Source organism: Meles meles, chromosome 11, assembly GCF_922984935.1.
Source record: "Meles meles chromosome 11, mMelMel3.1 paternal haplotype, whole genome shotgun sequence".
In the NCBI taxonomy this organism is placed as follows: Eukaryota; Metazoa; Chordata; class Mammalia; order Carnivora; family Mustelidae; genus Meles; species Meles meles.
Window position 1 is genome coordinate 87480466 of NC_060076.1, and position 23129 is coordinate 87503594.

The window sequence follows — 23129 nt, forward strand, 5'->3', positions numbered from 1 at the left end:
TACAAAATACTTACACTTAAAAGTCTGGGTTTCAGAGTAATAGTATAGAGTTCATTCAATCCAACACACTCATTCATTCACTAATAGATGGCTACTGAGTACCAGAGTGGGCTGAATCTCTGCTGTAATCTTTATTTCCATGCACCATTTTACTAGAGTAGTTTAAATACAATGTCTTATTTCATTCTCCTTCTAAACCAGACCGAAGTGGTTTCCTAAGTTGATCCCTCATGGCACGTCCAACTCACTTATGCAAAATGTAGTGTTAGTCACTGCAATATAGAATTTCTGTTAAAGCAGATTAATTTAGTTTTATTTTCTAGGTACCAGGCATTGTTCAAAGGTAATGATATGGCCATTAAGACTTTTTCCTTACAAAAACAAAAAAATTCAAATGATGAGTAGCTTGGTATTCAGATTTGCATGCTTCAAACAGCTGTATAGGGTATACTGTATACCCTAATAAGTGTTAGAGGTGATAAAATTTGAATTTACAGTTTGTGGAAGGAAAGGTAATCCTAGGTAGGTATCCACTAGAATAGGCAATATATAAAGAATTAACTTTATAATACAAAAGAATGAAACTGGGCCACTTTCTCACACCATACACAAAGATAAAGTCAAAATGGATTAAGGACCTACATGTAAGACCTGGAATCATAAAACTGCTAAAACAAAATAAAGGCATATATAAACTCTTGGATATCAGCCTTGGTCACATTTTTCTGGATCTAGCTCCTCAGTTCAGGGGAACAAAAGCAAAAACAAACATTTGGGATTACATCAAACTAAAAAACCTTTTGCACAGTGAAATCATCAACAAAACAAAAAGGAAACCTACTGAATAAAAGAAGATATTTGTAAATGATAAATCCAGTAACGGGTTAGTATCCAAAATATATAAAGACTTTATACAACTCAACATAAGAAACAAAACAAATTTGATTGAAAGATGGGCAGAGGAGCTGAATACACATTTTTCCAGAGAAGACACACAGATAGCCAACAGAAACATGGAAAGACACTCAACATCATTAATCATCAAGGAAATGTAAAGCAAAACCACAGTGAGATATTACCTTACACTGGTGAGAATAGCTAGTAACAAAAAGTTAAGAAACAGCAAGTGTTGGTGAGGATGTAGAGAAAGCGGAACCCTTGTGTACTGTTGGTGGTAATGGAAATTCGTGTAGCTACTATGGAAAAGAATATGGAGTATCCTCAAAAAATTAAAATACTAGGAAAAAAATTAAAATACTAGAAATACTATATAATCCAGTAATCCTAATTCTGGGTATCTACCTAAAGAAAATGAAAACACCAATTCGACAAGATATATGAACTCTTATGTTCATTGCAGTATTATTGATAATAGCCAAGATATGGAAGCAAACAAAGCATCCAATAATAGAAGAATAAAGAAGATGTGGTCCACACACACACACACATGCGCGCAATGAATATTACTCAGCCACAAAAAAAGAATGAAATCTTGTCATTCGTAACAACGTGGATGGACCTAGTGGGCATTATACTAAGTGAAATAAGTCAGACAAAAGCAAATACTATATGATTTTACTTATATGTGGAAACTAAAAAAAAAAAAACAAAAAACAAATGAACAAACAGAAAAAGACTCATACCTACAAACTGGTGGTTGCCAGAGGGGAGGGAAATCACGGAAAGTAGGTGAAGTGGGTGAAGGAGATTAAGAGGTACAAACTTCTAGTGATAAAATAAATAAGTTATGGGAATAACAAGTACAAATAGGGAAGACAAATTATTATAGTAAATTATTGTAGCAAATTATTGTAGTAACTATGTGACAAATGGTAACTACACTTATCATGGTGAGCATATCATAATGTTTATAATTGTCAGATAACCTTTTGCACACCCAAAATTAATTTTTTAAAAGATTTATTTATTTGACAGAGAGGGAGAAACAGCACAAGTAAGCAGAGTGGCAGGTAGAGGAAGAGGGAGAAGCAGGCTCCCTCCTGAGCAGAGAGCCTGATGTGGGGCTTGATCCCAGGACTCTGGGATCATGACCTGAGCGAAAGCAGAGGCTTAACCCACTGAGCCACCCAGGCACCCCACCCACCTGAAATTAATATAACACTGTATGTCAACCATACCTCAATTAAAAATAAGAAAAAGAGCTAACATTATATATAATATACATACATATGGATATATATTGTGTGTGTGTGTGTGTGTGTGTGTGCAGACACAAAATTTAAAGCAGCAAGAAATTATAGTCAAACTCTGCTGGTGAATGCTGACCTGGTATATCCACATTATCTTTATTAATTATCATTTCTCCACTTATAAGACTTATGGTCTTTACCATATTTTGCTGGAGTTGGAGGCAATGCTAAATTAGCATTTATCATGAAATGCTATTTCATGAACTTAGTTTTTAAAGAAAAATAATGAGAGTAAATCAAAGTCTAGGCTGACCAAATAATTAAACCCATCCTCAAAAGAAATAAAAGGTCTGGGGCGCCTAGGTGGCTCAGCTGGTTGACCATCTAACTCTTGGTTTTGACTGAGGTCATGATCCCAGGGTCATGGGATCGAGCCCTGCAAGAACATGGAGTCTGCTTGGGATTTTCTCTCTCTCTCTCCCTCTGCCCCACCCTGCTGCTCTCAAATAAATCAATAAATCTTAAAAAAAAAAAAAAAGGAAATAAATGGTCATAAAAATCAAATACACTTCAAAGATCACCTGGAGTCTACTACTTATGTAAGAGGAAAACCTACTTAAACCTCTGCGGGTTTCTGTTTGCTCAGCTGTAACATGGAAGGTGAGTCCAAACTACTCCTCAGATTTCTTCCAAATCTAACATCAGACAATGGATTTTCCCATCAAACCCTAATGTTTCACTAAGATTCTGCCTCCATCTCTCCTATCTATGGACTCAGAAAGTATTATCATAAGTAAGGAAAAACACTATGCTGAATAAACACTCCACACTACAGTTGGCTACCACAGATAAATCAACGTCTACAAATAGGCACATTCCCCACTCCACCACATCTCCCCCACCCCACATCCCAACATCGCCATAGGGCCAGGATTGCCCAAACTTCAGTCATTTGGGTTTCATGTCAAATCTGAGCACCACCTATATTTTTATTCACTTAAAAGTGGAACTTAAGGTAGCTGTTTTTAAATATTAGCCATATCCTCAGCGATTATAAGCTAGATTGTCCTAGCTTTATGCACTTTTTCCTAATAAAACTTGAAATAAACACAGTCTATAAAAATTCCACCAAGTACCATCAAGAATTGTGTTGTATACCCTCGGTGGTATACATACTAAACTCTGGAAAATATCAGAGCAGCTAATGAAAAGGATATATAATATGCTGGCCTAGAATATATAAGATTTTGTTTTTAAAGGAACCTAACACAGTAACATTTCCATTGCATTTATTAGGATAGAAAAATCAACTGTTATTTCCATTATCCTTTCATTAGTTAGAGAATCTGATTCCATAGATTATTTTAAAAAAGGGATAATAGGACCAGCAGTTAATGGGTAGAGTTTTCGTTTTACACATGAATTAGCATAAATCCCACTCTCGTCATGCCAAGTGTTGATGCCAAATCTTTTGGAACCATCAAGATCAGTGAACTGAGAACGGCATTTTCTGTGGACTATTGAATAATCATCTTGACAAGGATAATCCTATTGGGTGGGGGGAGAAAGAGAAATAATACTGAATAACCAAAATATGTAAAAACGAGTGATTTCTAAAAGCTTATCTTCAACGTGTTAGTCTTATTATGATCCATGTTTAATTTTCACACAATTAACTTAATATTTCAAATTACAAATGTCTCAATGAAAAAATGGCTGGTACATTTATAAATGCTTTAATTCTGAAAGAAGCCTCTAGTTCATGGTAGTTTTATTTATAAAACTAAAAAGATAAATTGTTATACATGTAAAACTTTTTAAACCATAAATACTGGCCCAAAGAACAAACTAAATTTTATGATCACCTATATAAGACCACAGCAATTATAATTTAACTACCATTCAATAACTTTTTAAAGTTAATATAAATTATAATCATTCCAAAGAGTAATATCTTGGGTTGTATCTTTAGTAGTTGCTATCAAGTTGTAAATGCCAAACTTAAAGATTCATTCTTCCAAGAGATGCTGATAACCCAACATCATGTTTAAGATATTTATCCTTAAAGCACTTCATAGAAGCTTCTGTTTTGATAAAACAGGGCACTCTCATTGACCATTTCCCAAAGGAAATATTGATTCTCTCAAATTACATCAAGGGTAATGGTAGACAAGGAACATAAAGCCCTTGAACTGATTATCTAATTTCTGCTTCAAATTGGTACTAATTTTAAAGCACTAACACAATATTAAAATTAAATCACTAGAACTATAAAACAATGAAAGAACACCAAAATAGATTCTAATCTTAGATTGGCCTTATTGAAAATAATTGAAAAATTAACCATATATTCAACCATTACAATAATTATAGGGTCAATGGATTTACTGTCTATTATGGGTTGGGCATGGTAGTTGAGTGTTTATATCTTTTAATCCATGGCAGAACTCTGACATAGGAATTATTGCTCCCACTTTACATAGAAGAAAAGACAATTTGCTTAAAATCTCAGAGAAAAAGGATTTAAAGAATGTCAATATTAAGCAACTCAGCCAGGACTTCAAACTATCTATCTAATTTTAAGATCCATTATCCCTCCAGTACCCTCATGAAATCCTCAATAAGTAAGAGACGAAAAGAAATACAAATGGCAAAATCGTAAAACTACATTACATCCACGTTTCTTTCTATAGCTTGGGCTTTTGTTTTTCATAGTCAGGGTCTAATTTCTTTGGGGCTTGTATGTTGGTTTTGGTCCATAGAGAGGCCCTTTCAATGAGATTTAGGCATTACTGGCCAAACCCACCTGCTCACAGGGAGCAGGATCTGCTCATTCCTAGGCCAGCTTCTGTCAAACAGAAGGGAGCTTCAAATGCAGGGTTGATGTGTTCCTCTAGCATCTCCTAAGCAGACAGGATGATTTATTTTGATCAGGTGAGTGACAAGCTTAAACGTGATGTTTTTTAAGAAAAGGATTCTGGCAGCAAGAAGGTACTGAAGACTGAAGGTAGAAAGGACCAGATTCCAGAACTATAATTACAATTAGAATAAGAATTCACAAGTCATCAACTAGTGTGGATAAACGAAATATGGTCTCTCCACACACTGAAATATTATTTGGCAATACAAAGAATAAAATAATAAAATACTGAGAGATGCTGTAGCACAGGTGAACCACGAAAATAGGCTAAATGAAAGAAACTAAACCAAAAGAATACACATTGCATGATTCCTTCCATAGAATATCCCAAATAGGCAAGTCCACAGAGATAGAAAGTAACTTTGCAAGGGACTGGGGGAAGGGGAGAATAAGGAGAGACTGTTAATGGGTACAGTGGCCAATTTTATGTGTCAGCTTCACTAGATCACGGGTCATCCCAACATGTGGCTAAACATTATTTCTGAGTTGTGCCTGTGAGGGTGTTTCTAGATGAAATCAGCATTTGAATCTGTGGACTCAGTAAAGCAGATGGCTGTCCCCAGTGTAGGTAAGTAGGCAACCTCCAATCTGTTGAGGGCCTTAATGGAAGAAAAAGGCAGAGGAAATAAGAATTCAGTCCCTTCCTGCCTGATTGCTTGAGCTCAGACATAAATCTTATCCTGCTCTTGATACTCGTGGTTCTCAGGCCTTCAGACTGGGACTGATTACACCCATCAGCTCTCCTGGGTTTCCAGCCTGCAGACAGCAGACTGTGGGACTTCTCAGCCTCCTTACTGCATTAGTCAATTCCTTATAATAAATCTGTCTCTCTCTCTCCAAATATATAGATGGCTTCTCTCTGTAGAGAAACTTGATTAATACACATGGGGTTTCCTTTTAGGGGTGATGAAAATGTTGTCAAATTGATTGTGCCAATGATTTATGACTCTTTGGATATATAAAAATCACTGAATTGTACACTTTAAAAGGGTGAATTTTATGGCATGTGAATTATCTTAGTAAAGCTATCATTTTTTAAAAGTGGACAGTAGGGATAAGCAATCCTGAAGTTAGGAAAACTAGTTAAGAAACTGTTTCCTATTAACACATATGGAATTAAGTCCCTTCCATTGTCAGAGGTGCATTGGTGAGCTAGCTCCTTACCAAAAAATTCCCACAAAACTTTACTCGTGATATTTGACAATTTATATGGCGTAAATACTCCTGCTATGGATGACTGAGTTACCAAAGCAAGGTCACTGAACACTGAGTTGGGAAGACATGAGCATAATCAGCTATGCAAACTTTAAAACGTGACTCCAGCTCACCCTGAATCTACTTCTCCCATTTCACATTGCGTGATGGCCATGCAATTTGGGTAACTGATCCCACTCCAAAATGTAGGGGCAGAATCTAACCTATGACAATCACAATCACCTCACTCCTTTTTCAATGATAGTGACTGATCCAGTGTTGGGCATATGTTTTGAGTTTGCCCAAACAAAGTAAAGCCCAAGACTTTTGCTCAGTGATTTAGAGGAAAGAAACTCTGTTTCCATTATTGGACATAAACGAGGAAGCATCTAGCCCAGACTGCTACTGGTAGTCCTCCCTCCAATCAGTTTAGCATGAAATCAACACCCATAAAAGACAGATTTGAGAGTCAGTAAGAAGCATGATGACATTGCTGTATCACTCCTTTCCTGAAACCTGACTTTTCAAAAAAAAGTGTAAACCAGTAAACTGCTTTTATTGTTGGCCTGACTTGAGCTGGGTTTTGTACAACCTGCTAAAAGTATCCTAACTAATATGTACCTGAATAATCTGCAATGTTGGAATACTGAGGTACTGAGAATCAGAGTAAAGAAAAAGGGTCAGAACTAGGAAGTAGGACACATTTATATAGTAGGAGTAAAGGCAAGCAATGAATTTGTGACTAAACATATGATCGGGAATTAGAAGGATGCAAATACGGAACAGATGAACAAACAAAACAGGGTAACAAACTACTAGGAACTATTAGAAGATATAATTCTTTTAGGGAGGCAGAGCAAGTACGTTTTTCAAAGTTTAATACAAAAGGCACAAGATAGAAAAATGCAGCTGCACCAAGATTTCGCCTTGAAGGACCATAATATTGACTGCAGCTGAGACCCAAGGCCAAATTGAGATGTTGGGAGTCTTGAACAAACAAGTAATTTGGTGTGTCACTCAAACCAAGTATACAGGCGGTAATCACCTCCAAATGATAAATAGTTTTGCCCTTTCTGAGTGTAACCGTCCATTTGTCCAAGGTGAGATCACAGTTTGTTTCAGAAAAAATGGCAACCTAAAAGCAAAGTAATAACAGCTTCTAACATGCAAAATAGGATTTTCAGCATGATAATAGCCTTTGTGATCCAACTCACAGACTTGAGGACTTTAGAATATCAATGTGCAAACCTGGAAGACCTCAGACCACAGAGTTCTCTCAGTAAGTGGGAAAAATATCCTTTGCATTAAGGCTTAACCAAAAGTTGGAATGGATAGTAGGAAAACAGGGAAGAGTCTGGGGAATTGTAGGAATCAGAAAATAAGGGAAAAGGGAAAAGCAGGATGACAGAAAGAGCCAACATATTTCCCAATTTTCCCTTTCCAAGACTTTCAATCAGACAGAGTCCCTCTAACCCGGATAGAGAGAAATGCATGAGATAAATGAAAGTAATGGCAGAAAGGCATAAGAATGTCTCCATCCCTCTTGAGAACTCGGAACTGAGCATCTCAAGCTGCCCTTTCATTTGCCTGGAGTAGAACCACACCCAGGCTGGTGGAAAAGCATGCTCAGGCAGAGGGAGATTCTGAGTCCCTTCTGGCATCCTGTGGCAAGTCTGCAAGGTGATTACTAACAGAAGCTGCAAAGTTAAACACAGGAGCTAGGGCTGATGGGAGTCACAAAAGTCTTCTGTGGGGTCTACAATACCAATGGGAGTGGAAATGAGACTGAGTTATCCCAAGCAAGCCAGGTGGGCTCCAATCTAGCCCAGAGAGAAAGGGGGGGGGGCCAGAAAAGGACGAAGAGTTCAACATCCACAGACCATAGCCACTAATGCCAGCAAGGAAAAGAGCAGCCAGGTGAACTGGGGACATCATCCCAGAGACCAGAAGAGGCAAACAACAGCGGACACCAAAATCATACTCTTGTCCTCTGGCATCAGGATGCTAAGTCACTTCCCCTTCTCCATATACTTGGACCCTGTCTTAGAGTCAGAGTTACTATTGCTGTGTAACAGGTCAATCCACAGAAAGCAGTACCAAACAATACCCATTTCTAGACTCTTTGGGTCAGGAATTTGGAAGAGGTATAAGGCAGCATCCCTCTGCTCCACGTTGTCCGAGGCTTCAGCCTTCGTCAAGGAGAAGACTTGAAAGCCAGGAGTGACTTGAAGGCTGGGGTTAGAAACATCCTTCAGCCCAGTTGGTGGCTGAAATTGGCTGTCTTGTCTGCTGGGACCTCAGCTGGGCTGTTGACTGGAGCAACCACACAGGTCCTCTCCATGGGCCTGCTTGGACTTTCTTATATCATGGTGACTGGGTCCCGAGAACGACAATGGCACAGAAAGAACCAGGAGGAAGCTACACTGCTTTTCATCACCTGGCCTCCAAGGTCACACAGCATCACTTCTACTGCAGTCACTGTACACCCAGCTCTCGTCGAGGTGATAAAGACTTAGTCTCTTAGTGGGAAGAGTGTCCAAATCGCATTGCAAGATCATGTAGGATGACCACTCGTGCTGCACTCATTTGAGGAAAATAACAATCTGCTGCATGGGGAAAAGTAGGGTGTGCTGGGACTTCTCAAGATTACTGCTAGATTCAATGATTCTGCTAGGAGGACTCACAGAATTCAAAATATAGTTGTATTTGTGGCTATGATTTACTGCAGCAAATGGATACAAAGCAAAATCAGCAAAGGGGAAAGGCACATGGGCCGAAGTCCAGAGGAAACCAGGTGCAAACTTCCAAGAGTCCTCTCCTGGTAAGTCACACAGGATGCACTTAATTTCCCCCGCAAAGAATTGTGAAATGTTGTTTCCTGGGGAAGCTCATTAGAGCCTCGGTGGCCACGGTTTTTCTTGGGGGTGGGTCACAGAGACCTTTGTTGCCTTACAATACCAGGATTCCAGATTCCCACAAGTTCAACATGAAACATATTGTTTGCACAAATGGTTTAGGTGCAATGAGTCTCTCTCATTCTCACTGGGAATTCTAATCCCAAAAGTCAAGTTTCTAGGTGCCAGCCAAGGGCCAGCCTTGCAAGCAGACTTTTTAACAGGTAACAGGCTCAGTTCTACTATGTTAGTTCTTTTCTGCAAACGAAGGATGGAAGGCCTCTGAGAAAGTGAGAGTTTTTTAAAGGGAGATTGAACACCTCCTATTGGAACTATCTGAATTATGGAATCAGACTAAGCTATAAGTGAATTGAACTGTTAGTGTCTTCTTAACTGGTGGCCAGTTAGCAGTTAGAGACTGCCTCTGCGTATGTGAGCTGCAGATGGTTGTTGTACTCCCACACCCTAACATGCTATTTACCTGTCTGTTCAACATGTATTCAGTGGGACTGGGAAGAAATGTTCAGAAATTGTCCATAGAAGCAGATACGTGAAGCACCACACGTTGTTGTTGGCTGGTTCACTGTTCTGGTGCTACACAGACCCTGAGTGTTGACAGCACTTATTTAAGATAGGATAATCACTACGAGTTTTTCTGAGCCCCTCAGGTAGATGAGGATCACAGGAGAAATCTGTCCGAGGTGCAGAATGGGTGGGTATCAGTGCACAGAGCCAGACTGGAAGAGACATTTCACAGGAAGAACTTAGAGGACCTAGCAGGCCAACTGAAGACAAAGAAGCAAAGATGATCCAGAGCTTCAGGTCTGGATGACTGGGAGAGTTCTAAAACCACTAAAAGGAATGAGAAAGACATGGAGTTGGGGAAAATTGGTTACTGGAGAGAGATGAGGAGTGACATTTTAGACATTTTTAATGTGAGATGACATCAGTACAAAATCTTTGAAAGGTGGTGCTATAGGATAGATGGCCTTGGGTGAGGTCAGTGTCCTACGCACAGTAGTAGTCACTGGCTGGGGAAAAGTAACTCTAAGGAACAGTATTGGGGCCACAGATGATACTTGAATATGAACTGTGAATGATGTAATTATACTGCATCAATTATTCCTGAGGTTGAACATATTACCATAGCTATGTGTCCTCGTTCTTAGGAAATACACACTGAACTATTTATAGGCAAAGGGGCCAATGTCTCCAGCCTACTCTCAAATGGTAAACTACTGGTGACTCTGGTTAAAGATTATACGGGAGCTCCCTGTGCTATTCCTGAAACTTTCCTGTAGGTCTGAAATTATATGAACTACATTACCCCCAAAAGGTGATAGTTGAGGAGCCATGGGAGTGGATGAATTCTCTGAGATTGCATAAAATGAAAGCACAGAGTTCTGGATCACATATCTTGTGGACACTCATGGATGGGTCCATTAAAGGTCATGAAGGACAGAGGAGAGGTATGACGTGGGCAATGTCATAGATTCTGAAGGTCGAGAGAGGTGGAGGAGGGCAATGGTAGCCAACAAGTGTCCACTTCCAAAGGAACGTCATACAGGACAAGACCCGACAAAACACAAACAGTGCTGTTTCAGAGAAACAGAGGAAGTTGAATGAAACATCCTGACAAAAGATGGAAAAAGTGTGTCAGAGAAAGATATGCTGAGGGCAAATAGTCTCTGTACAAACAGGAAGCATGAAAGATGCAGCCAGAGAATCACTACGCGGGAAATCTGCCTTAAGGTTTAGAAAGCTTTCTTCCTTCTCTCTCTCTTCCTTCTTCTTTTAGACAATTCACGGACAGACATGGTGAGGATGTTACAGGAGGGTCCTCTTGGTGAGCGGACCCCCCCACTTGACCTTCTGTCATTATGAAGGACAAAGAGCATATGGATTTACCACCTGTATCAATAAAACGTATCAGCATATCTTTAAAAGGCAGGTATCCTGTTCTTAGTTCCCCATCCGCTCTCCACCCCCACCCTCATTGCCCCCAAGTGCTATAGTCTTACTCTGAGCACCATTATCTCCCCAACTTTCTTTGGGATAAAATGACATGACTGTTTCTTAGTCACCTGTGTACTCAGTCCTCACTCAGCTTTGGTGATACTTAAGTCTTATTTGATTTCATCTTATTTCTTTGGAATCTTTTATTTTTTATAGTTTTTGTTTTTCAAGGTCATTTTCAGTTTTCAGCCTACTTTCTGGAACATCAGTAACTCTGCCTAATTTAATATTATAGGATAATTTGGAAGCATAGTCTCAATTCCTTCATCCAGATCATCCATAAAAATGCATAATGTGTTATACTTCCCAGCCAAATCAGTCACTGTGAACTAACCTTGTGTCCACCATTACAGACAGCTATTAGCCACCTGGCATTCATACAGCAAAGACCATTCTTCCCTAGCATGCCTGTAAGTATGTTCATTTGGGGTACTTCATTTAGTCTTAAAAAGGTATTTGAGGCAGCGAGCTTATTTATGTGAATGTCACACTGGATGGGGTAAAAGTAAATAAATACACACATAGATTACTGTGAGATTTTGTTTCATTGTTTTCAGTATACATAATGTATAAATCTCTTTCGCTGTTATATGCACTTGACTGAAGACCTGTTGTCCCCTAATGAGGTTGTCTTTCAGACACATGCGCAGAGTGATGTGGGAGAAAAAGGACAATTTCCATACAGCCAAATCTACTTTGTCAACCCTTGGGATCATGGAGGATAGGCATCTCAGACATTCATTTCCTCACTACTTTTTTTTTTTTTAAATTTTAGTTATTTATTTGAGAGAGAGAGAGAGCATGAGTGGAGAGAAGTCAGAGGGAGAAGCAGACTCCCCGCCCAGCAGGGAGCTGGATATGGGACTCGATCCTGGGACTCCAGGATCATGACCTGAGCCAAAGGCAGTCACCCAAGAGACTGAGCCACCCAGGTGTCCCCCTTCCTCACTACTTTACAAATGATTTCATTTCTATTGGGTATTTTCTTGTCCTGGTGATTACATTATAGACCTAAGAGTAACTGGCAAATGTAGCAACAACAAACATGTTATTAGCTGGATATATATTTTTTTATGTGCCTAAGAAACATTTGCTATGTCTTCTTATCCCATAAAATCTTACAAAGGAAAAACATTTGTAACCAGCAGGGGTATTCAACTAAAGGAAAATAGTCATGGAAAGTACAAGGAAGATTAGGCTGTGGATATAAATATAAATATCTGTATCATTAATGAGTCAGGTCATCACAAAGAAAAATATGGAGATTTATATGAACAATCGCCTCACAAAATAAGCTGACTTTAAACAATATCATACAAACTTTAGTCATGGCCAACATAAAAAAAAAAAGCAATATAGTATTAAACTTTAATTAAACTTTAGCTATTGACACATTTTTTCTTTTTTATGCACAAATTTTGATTGATCCTATAATTTTAATCACAAAAAACTATTTAGTTATTTATTTAAATTTAAAGATTTTATTTATTTGACAGACAGATCACAAGTAGGCAGAGAGGCAGGCAGAGAGAGAGAGAGAGGAGGAAGCAGGCCCCCCACTAAGCAGAGAGCTCCATGCAGGGCTCAATCCCAGGACCCTGGGATCAGGACCTGAGCTGAAGGCAGAGGCTTTAACCCACTGAGCCACTCAGGTGCCCCGAAAACTATTTAAAAATATCATTTTTTAATTTCTCAGTCTACATCATGTGAGGACACCTGCCATTATTTTATACTTATAATGGTATGGTTAGTTATAAATTTGAGGCCCAGGGTTCTCATTTTTTAAAGTTTTTCTTCTTTACAAAAGTCAAATATGTTCATTGTAGAAGTTAAACATATTTAAAAGAAAGAAATTATAACTAAGCTTTTATGATTTGATGCAGAAACAAAAGGACATCATAGTTACCTAGCTTCAGAAGCCAATATAAAATAAAAGGAAAGTTTTAGGGAAAATGGTTCTTTCTACTAAAAGGATACAACAACAACAACAAAAATACTTGAAAATCTGAGTTTCCTGAGAATTAAGATAACAATTTCTCAACTGTTAGTGATACATGAAATAAGCAGAAGTTAAAATACTCATTTCCCAATTTTCAAGTAGACTCGACTTTAATTGTTTGCCAAGGTCCTTCATCAAAAAGATTACTTGGTCTCAAATAAATACTATTAGGAAGGGACAGGATCAATGAGAGAGAATCAAATTACCTCAATTATGTAAATAGTGCAATGTGAGAGCCAGAGAGCTCATAAAGATCATTTTGTCTATATTATAGGGAGTCCGCCAGAGAAACAGAACTAATAAGAGATAGGTAGATAGATGGATAGATGGGCAGATGGATGGATAGATAGGTAGATAGGTAGATACGAAGGATGTCTACTTATCTATCCACCCTATCTATCTCCACTGTATCTATCTATATGTTTGGGATAATAGTAGACCCTTGAACAACATGGGTTTGAACTGTTCAGTTAATTTATACATAGATTTTTAAAAAATAAATACAGTACAGTACTACAAATGTATTTTCTCTTCCTATGATTTTCTTAATAACATTTTTTTCTCTAGCTTATTTTATTCTAATAATACAGTATATAATACACATACAAAATGTGTGTTAATCAACTGTTTATGTCATCATTAAGACTTCTGGTCAACTGTAGGCTATTAGTAGTTAAGTTTTTGGTAAATCAAAAATTATATGTGGATATTTTACTGTGGGGGGGTGGTCAGTGCCCCTAACTCCCACATTATTCAAGGTTCAACTGTGTGTGTATATATATATATATATACACACACATATATATATACACACATATATATATATACTGACACAGAGAAAAATCCTCCCTCCCTCCCTCTTTTCTTTCCTTCCTGCCTCCCTCCCTTCTTTCCTATATATATATATATATATATACACACACACACACACACATATATATATGTGTATATATAGATACACATACATATATATACACACACATATATATACACACACACATATATATATATATACTGACACAGAGAAAAATCCTCCCTCCCTCCCTCTTTTCTTTCCTTCCTGCCTCCCTCCCTTCTTTCCTTCCTTCCATCTTTCCTTCCACTCACCTATTAGCAACGATATAGTCTCCCAAATAAGGCAAATCCTCTTGTATCCCAACCTGGGAAAGCTGTGAAGCTCTGTGGTGCTATATGAACAAATGCCGGCAGGTCCTAAAATTGAAATTGGGACCTAGGAAATGTTATCCCTTAATGCTGGCAGAATGCCATAAGACTCAGAACTGGAAATGTTCTGACTATAAGGTACAAAATCAAATCTAGGTGTATATGTATAAGGCCAGCACATACGTGTAACACACACTGAGATCTTTCAGGCATTATTTTAATTTTTTTTTTTTTATTTGACAGAGAGAGAGAGATCACAAGTAGACAGAGAGGCAGGCAGAGAGAGAGAGAGGGAAGCAGGCTCCCTGCTGAGCAGAGAGCCCGATGCGGGACTCGATCCCAGGACCCTGAGATCATGACCTGAGCCGAAGGCAGCGGCCCAACCCACTGAGCCACCCAGGTGCCCCAGGCATTATTTTAGACTGAGGAAGGCCACCATTCCTTCTGAAACCAAGTAATAGAGGGCTGTTCCTGTGGTTAGCTAACCCTGAGACTGATCAGTGAACCATCAATCAAAAAATAGTAGGGGGGCGCCTGGGTGGCTCAGTGGGTTAAAGCCTCTGCCTTCGGCTCCAGTTGTCATCCCCGGGTCCTGGAATCGAGCCCCGCATCGGGCTCTCTTCTCTGCAGGAAGCCTGCTCCCTCCTCTCTCTCTGCCTGCCTCTCTGCCTACTTGAGATCTCTGTCTGTCAAATAAATAAATAAAATCTTTAAAAAAAAAATAGTAGGTAGAACCATATGACCCCTTCCCTCTTCTCCAAATTCACCTCCCACCTCTACCTCATTTGTAGAATAATCTAAAACTTTCTCATTTTAGCTAATAGTAAATGTAGTAAGAAAACCAAGGATATTCAGCAAATGGCCATTATTCTTTCACCAATAGATACTGAGTTAGAACATTAAGAGGACAAAAAAGAGAAAATTAAACAGTAAATATATTAAGATTCAGGACAAATAGTAAAATCAAAGTCATGAAAACACATCAGAGAACCTGGGACATTTCCTAGTCTAAAAAATACACCCCATTCTGGACTAAAAACTTATATATGATTATTCCATGTGGCATATTTAGACGATGCAACTTTGCCATGCTATGATGTTTTTTAAAAGAGAAGCAGAAAAAGAAAGGACTGTATACTGGAAAGAAATTCTGTCAGATCATGGCAGCATAGAATAGAGCAAAGATACAAAGACAGGATTCAGTTCAGAGAAGTGATGCTTCCTACAGAATCCCCAACCTATTCTATATTCACTTTCTGTATTAGCTTTTGGGTGTTTTCAGCAAGTCATTCTTTTCTTTCTCTTCTTTTTTAAGGGCCCTGGTAGACATCCCTTCCCAGGAAGCAGAAAACTAAAGGCAATTCCAGCCTTTAGGGGTTTTCTTGCATGTAAATGAGCCTAACTGAATAATAAAGGGCCCTTAAAGATTGCTGTCCACCTCTGACTCCTAGCCAAGATGCATTTGGGTCGGGGATAATACTCAAAGTATTTATCAATCAGTACAGTCAGACTGGGCAAGTCTTGGAGGTCTGAGGTCAGGCAAGTATTAAAATTTCCAGAAGGTCCAGGCTGGGCCCACTCAACCATGAAACACAGGAGGCCTAGTGCCTAGAGCCCACAGTACTTCTAGGGGCTCACAAAAATGTTTTCATTTCTTTTAAAATCAGAATTTTCAAGATGAAGCCAGTAACAAAGTGAAGGTAATTAATGCCATTAAATTCTACACTAAACATGGGTTGAACAGTAAATTTTATATTACATATATTTTACCATAATAAAAAATGCAGATGCCATTTTGAAAAACTAATTCCATTAAATGGTAGAAACTCAAAGCTAAGCCAGGAAATGTTGCTGGCCATTTAATATTCATAAAAATCTTAGGGCAGCAATTGATGGTAACTATTATACCAAAGTTTTGCTTAAAATAGGGTACAAGAATCCAAAAATACTCCCAAGGAAAAAAAAGAGTATTGTATGCTTTAGTTTTATGTAATAACACCCTTTGGTACATTGGTAATAAATTCAAGAAGGTTAAAAATAACAGGGTCCTATAACATGGCCATAAAATACAATAATATAGTCAAAAATGGGCAAGAAGACAAACGGCCTAAGAAATGTATTTCTTTAATAAGCTTTCAAATCCACCCCTTGCCACCAAAAGTGAATATGATCCAACCTGGATTGTGCTTGTCTTTATACCAATGCAGCTATACAATATATATTGTTTTATTTTTTTAATGGAAGGAGCCCATGATGGCAAAAGTCCTCAGGGTCCATGAAAGTCATATGTAGTCCTGGGTCTTGGGAGTCCAGAGAGAAGGGGTTGGGGCTACTCAGTTCTGGGGAACTCAAGGTGACAGCAAATTTTCGATTACCACAGAAATATCAGTATTTTTTAACAATCTATATCTGCACCAGTGCACTGAGCCCCTGTAATAGGACAGGTCCATCCTGCTATTGTGGAGAATGATGTGAAACAGATGCAGCCTCTTTTCATACCTACTGTGCCACATGGCAGGGATTCCTCAACTTAGTCTGGAATGCATGCCAACTTTATTTATTTATTTATTTATTTTAGATTTTATTTATTTATTTGATATAGAGATAGAGAGGGCCAGAGAGCACAAGCCAGGGGTGGGGTGCAGAGGAGAGGGAGAAGCAAACTCCCTGCTCAGCACAAATCCTGACTTAATTCCAGGAACTTAATCCTGGCTTAATTCCAGGAACCTGGGATCATGACCTGAGCGGAAGGCAGACAATTAACTGACTGAGCCACCCTGGCGCCCCGCATCCCAACTTTAAAACATAGTTCTCTATTAAAGACTTCCTCAGCTTTCTGTCTCTGAGTGAAGTAAGATATGGAACATTTTGCGGGTTCAAGCTACCCATACATCTGGAAAGATAATTCAATAGGCAGCTCTATTTAGGAAAACAAAATGGTACTTCACATTGATAATGACCAACTAGATCTACCCAAATTGCAGCTGCATGTCTGGAAGGAGCTATTAACCTCCAAAATGCTCCCGCTGAGGGTTTGGTCATTTGACTCAGTCTTTGGCATTACCTTTCTTTTCTGCTATCCTGTAGGCTGATTTCCAATAGCCAGATTTAGAATCTAGCCAACACTCTGGCTTATCATTTTTTCACCCTCTCAAATCAATGGCTTTGATTCTATTATCGAAATTCAGTCCCATGCCCACATCCTGGGCTCTATCGTATCCCAGAATTGTTCTACATCTGAAATTCCAATGACTTCCAGTATATCCCTTTGCTCATTACCATCAATTCTTCCAGCTCTCACCCCTTCACTATGGCCATGCTTGGTTTTTTGGTTTGTTTGTTTGTTTCTCATTCCTTTGACCCTTCAACATCTTGAGTTTGCTGGTCTCTGCCTGAACTAAGTCTTGTCCTTACTCATCCTGAGTGTACTCAGTCAACTCTCCATCATTAAACCATTAAACTCTGCTCACTTGTCCTTTACCTTAAAAGCTTATGTACCCTTTAAACAGCCAGCCTTGGACCAATCATCTAATGAACCCTCTAACTTTTCCTCTATTTTGGTTCTTTGGAAAAGAATGAGGAAGCTTTTAAAAGGAGGTATCTTTTGTTGAAATTGGGGTGAGCCATAAGTATCCAACTTAAGAAGTGGAGTTCTGAGGAAGTAGCTTGCAATTCTCTTCCATTTCTATCCTTAAAAATGATTCCTTAGCTTCCTAATACACTGTTATTTATTTACTCATGTCTAGAGCTATGGGAATAACTTGCACTCACTTTAAAATTCCCATAAGGCTACCCTACTTTATGCAAGTATCAATTTATATTATCATTTAATATAATATAAAAGTTAATAATATTAATATAAATAAAATAAAAATTAATAGTTTCAATTAATGCAAAACACTTGAAATATAAGTCCAAATATTTTAAGATGTCTTCAGGAACTGCATAATTGCAAAGTCTGTAGCCTCAGAATGGTGTGCTGTGTTTATGCTAACTTCACTAAGGTGAAGTCCTTAGCAAGAAAAAAATACTCTTTTTTTTTTGTCAGTATTTTATGAATCATACACTTGTTTATGTACACAGTAACTTCTATGCCAGAGTTCAGTCACTATTCTACTATTATTTAACCATTTGCTGTCATTATAATTTAAATATTTTTGTATCCTATAACAATGCAACAAGGTAGGCATTTACTGAATGGGGGCTCTAGGAGCAGTGCTAAAAAACATGTCTCAACATGAAGTTCTTTGGCAAGAAACTTGGAAGTGAATGAACAAAACTCTACATAAGCCAAATAATTGCCATAGCAGGCTGTGCTATTCGTGCGGAAACAAGCAACATGAGAAATATTAGAAATAATGCTAAAAAAATTAAATGCATGAATATATAATACAATAGCCAACAATTTATGCACCCTGGGAATACATCTCACATTCTTTATCTTTATGCCAGGGGAGAAATTCGTCCTTTAAAATTTTGTCGGTTTTTAATTATGTGTTTTGCAACTACCTTTTGTTTAAAGCTACAGCCAGGTCCCATATATGTAAGGAAATGGACCTAAATTGCATTTTTAAATAATATGTTTCCTTGTGTTTTTTCTGATTATAAGCAATCATGCTTGTTGCACTAGAAAATTCAAAAATGTGTAAAAATGAAGAACTCACCTAGAATCTCACCACCCAATGGCCAACTTTACTAGCATTTTGACAGTTTGGGTTTTTTTGCCTGTATATTTTTGCATAGTTTATACACACACAATATTTACATATTGTATTAATATTAATAAATTTTATATGCATACAATTTTGCATCTTAATTTTTTTTAACCTTAAATCAAGATTTATCAGGACACTAAGAACCATCTATGGACATTATAAAGGCTACAAAATAACTCCTCGTGCGATTGTAACATACTAGTACTATTCCTAATACTAAAACATTAGCTACTTTCCAACTTTTGCCATTACAAATAAATCTGTGATGAGTATCCTTGGATATAAATTTTATTCCTATTGAGTTATTTTTCTCTGAGGAAGTTTCTTAGAAGGAAAATTATTAGATCAAATAGTGTCTTGATACATATTGCCAAATTCCTTTCCAGAAAGATTAAAACAATTTACAGTCTTCCTGGCAACAGACGAAAGTACCCATTTCATCCCATCTTCACCCATTAAATATTATTTTTAAAAATACTGTCAATTTTATTAGCAGAAATTTTTTTTATTGTTTTAATTCACATTTTTAATTTTTTGCAAATTGGGATTTTCCCTATATTAGCTAGTTTTGCATTTCCTGCTTTGTAAATTGTCTATATATTGTCCTTCGCTCTTTCTGTAATGTCTTATCAGTTTTCCTGCCTATATATATATATATATATTCTTTACCTATTAGGCATTAATCCATAACCTATCATACTTGCTTTCTTTATAGTTTGAATGCTCTTTTTTGATGAGAAAAAATTAAGTAAGCATACAACATAAAATGTAGTGTCATGAATCTTAAACTTCCTAAATTGGTTTTACCATGGTTTTTAAAACTTTTTAATTATTCTCATCTGTTTATCCTTTTAAATAACTCTTATAGTCTTAGAATTCTAATAGAAAGCAAAATCCATTTTTAATATAATTAAATGTATGAACTTAATTCATAATTAATTTAGTTTTCCAGTTTCCTAAAATGTGTGTTATTCCCTTGTAGTCAAGACTTCTGTCTCAGTTGTCTTTGGGTGCACATTTGTTAAAATTAACTTAATGGCTTCAAACAAGAATTTATTAATATCTTCTTGGAATCTTTCATGGGTTGCATTCAGAGAGCAGGTAGAGCTGCACCTCAGGCTCAACTAGGCTGGACGTCCGAGATGGCGTCCTCACTCCTGAACCAAGCTCATCAGAGCTCCTCTTCATGGCCTCTCCTTCCGGGAGAATAGCCTTGATTTCTTACGTGGGGGCTCAGGGCTCCAAGACTCAGAAGCAGTCTTCTTCAGCTCAGCCTAGATCTGGCTTAGTGTCACTGCTGCCGTCTTCCCAAATCAGTCCCCTGGCAGCTCAGATTCAAGGGTGGGGCCTTACTTATTTTGTCTTAGGCAAGTGGCTCGTGGAAGGTCCACCATCTTTGGAGACAAACTACCACATCTTCTTTATTGATCTTTATTTGGTTGAGAATTTTCTTCACAAAAGTATTTAAAATTTGTGTTGCTACAGTAATTTGTGGTTTTTTTCTTTTATAGTTTCCCAAGCAGTACTGATATGAACAAACATATTATTTTTGATGTACTTATTTTGTATTCAATCACCTTACTAAATGGTCTTATTTCTTCTACTACTTACTTCTCAGTTTAATATCTTAGTTCTCCTAAGATAATAATATTCTCTGAGAATAAAGATGACTTTATTTCCTCCTCTTTTTCAATAGTTAAATCTCTTACCTATTGTACCAGCCAAGACTTCCATAACAAGACTAAGAGGAAGGAGACTTATTTTGTTTCTGATGTTTAATTTTTTAAGTGTAAGTAAAATGAAGTTATAAACTGGACATATGAACTGGACATATGCTACCAGATGTGTGTATACATCTCCCGGAGCTAAATTACACCGCTTACTTTTATGTGTCGATGCGATATAAATGAATTGAAAGGTAGGTTTTTATTCCAGATAAACTGAATTCAGGGAAAAGGACAATAAAACAAAATGAAGAAGAAGATAACTAATACATTTTGGACACTGCAATATTTTCTTCCTGAAATCTATAAACTTCCAAAAATAAATCATAACCATAAAACATTCCATTGACTCCTACAAGTAGTGAATATCTCTAAATAAATACACATCATCATAAATCTCAGCAATTTGTCCCTTCTTCACAAGCCTGACTATTCACACTAGGTGCGAAGAATCACTGTAAGCACGTAAATAAGTAAGTACTAGAATGAGGCTTTCCAGCCATGTCATACTCACGAGTGGCTCATAATCGTACGGTGCAGCATATTCCTCAGCGTATGTTGTCAAGGCAGACCTAAGAGGGACAAGTCCATATCTGAGAAAAGAACGACTCCAAAAAGAAAGATATTCAAAGTGTTTAGTGTTATACACTTCACACAAAATAAAAACGTTTTAAGGACGATTGGCCCTAACGAAAAATTTTAAAACCTACAACTGTCCCAGACCCTGTTTATAGCATTACCTACCACCACAGGGTGCCCTTCCTTCAATCACTTCCCATTCAGCACCACTTACTCCTCTCCTCTACTAAGGAAAGGCTACCAGTCCCAAGTCCTTGAGCTCAGGTGCATTCTAAACTTTTGAGATTCCCTTTACCATCTACTTTCTGCCCTTCAAACCTTTTTGACCCTAGGCCCCATCTTCTCTGCCAGATGACAACAGAAAAAGAGAACAGAAGACCGCCAGGTGGACTGAGATTATATATCTCCCCAACTTCCACCCCATTAAGCACACAGCAATGCTGAATAAATACATCCTCCCTCCCCCAAGTCTGTAAGCACCGCTTAGCTCCAAAGGGAAACTCGAAGGTGCTAGAAATGAAGAGGATACTCACTAGAATAGGAAGCCATAAGATAATGTGCCAAGGCTAGAAGCTGGAGTTTGAACTGCATATGAAGGGCTGGAGACATGGCCGTGGGTTCGCAGAAGGCAAAGAGCTAACCTCCTACTTATAGCCAGGAGCCTGTAAAGTCTGCATCCTCATATAAAAGAAACCAAAGAAACGCCAGCCACCTGTCCAGAGAAACTTGCAAGAAAGCTTCTCTGTTTGGAACTCAGGGTGGGAGAAAAATCTTTCTAAGAGAAATCATTAAATAAATTTTTAAAAGCCCTACTTCTGTTTCTGGAAATATTATGGGACTACACAATCAAAGAAACTCCCCTGAGAATTGCACACCTAAAAATGTTGGGCACAAGGAAATTTAACCATTTTAATGCATGGCTCTGCTGGTGGGAAAGAGAATTGAACAAGTAAAAGAATTCCAAAATAACAAGAAAGTCGAACTCAGAATGGTTATTGGATACAGGTGCTAATATTTTATCTGGTGGTAACCACAAGTTCCTGTTAGGCTTTTGAGGTGTGGCTTCCAGAGTAATAGCGTTAGCATTATCTGGAAACTTCTTAGGAATACAAACAACTGGGATCCAGCCCCAATCTGCTGACTTAGAAACCCGGGGGTAGGGCCCAGCAGTCTGTTTTAACAGGCCTTCTAGGTGATGCTCATGCACACTTAAGTTTGAGTACTGGCAGCTAAAAGAACAAAAATTAGAAGTGTAAGTTTCAAACTAGCAAATAAATTTTTAAAAAGACCAATCAAATAAAAAAGCAGGAAGGAAGTACCTGAGTGGCTCAGTCATGTAAGCATCTGCCTTCAACTCAGGGCAAGATCACAAGGTCCTGGGATGGAGCCCCATGTCCGGCTCCCTGCTCAGTAGGGAGTCCACTTCTCCCTCTGCCCCCGACCCCACTCATGCTCTCTCTCCCTCTCGCTCTCTCGACTTACTCTCTCTCTCTCAAATAAATATATGAAATCTTTTTTTTAAGGCAGGAAAGGAGAATTAAAGGAAGAAAAGAAAATCATTTCTGTTCATAAGACAAATTAAAATCATAAAAATAAAAATAAATATCTTTGCAATCACAATAAAAGTAAAGGGTTAAATTCATCAGTGAAAGCATTTCTCAGACTTAAACTGAATGTGTATTACATAGTACAACTCTATGTTTCTATACCTAGAATACCTATACCTAGAATAAAATTATTTTCAAAGAAAGTTTGAAGGTAAAAGCATAAAAAA

The 23129-nt window shown here is 37.9% G+C and overlaps 1 protein-coding gene across 3 annotated transcripts in view; it reads right to left on the reverse strand.

Annotated features, from left to right (window-relative positions):
* Positions 1-3456: 3456 nt before the first annotated feature.
* The window catches only part of CFAP95 (cilia and flagella associated protein 95), a 122372-nt gene continuing 102699 nt past the window's right edge, over positions 3457-23129 (reverse strand). For all 3 annotated transcript variants that reach the window (XM_046023260.1, XM_046023259.1, XM_046023258.1), the window contains 2 exons: positions 21291-21348; positions 3457-3698 (listed from right to left, as the gene is read on the reverse strand). In XM_046023260.1, the coding sequence (XP_045879216.1) occupies positions 3510-3698; positions 21291-21348 (247 nt within the window). In that variant the 3' untranslated portion in view covers positions 3457-3509. The remainder of the gene's footprint in view (positions 3699-21290; positions 21349-23129) is intronic.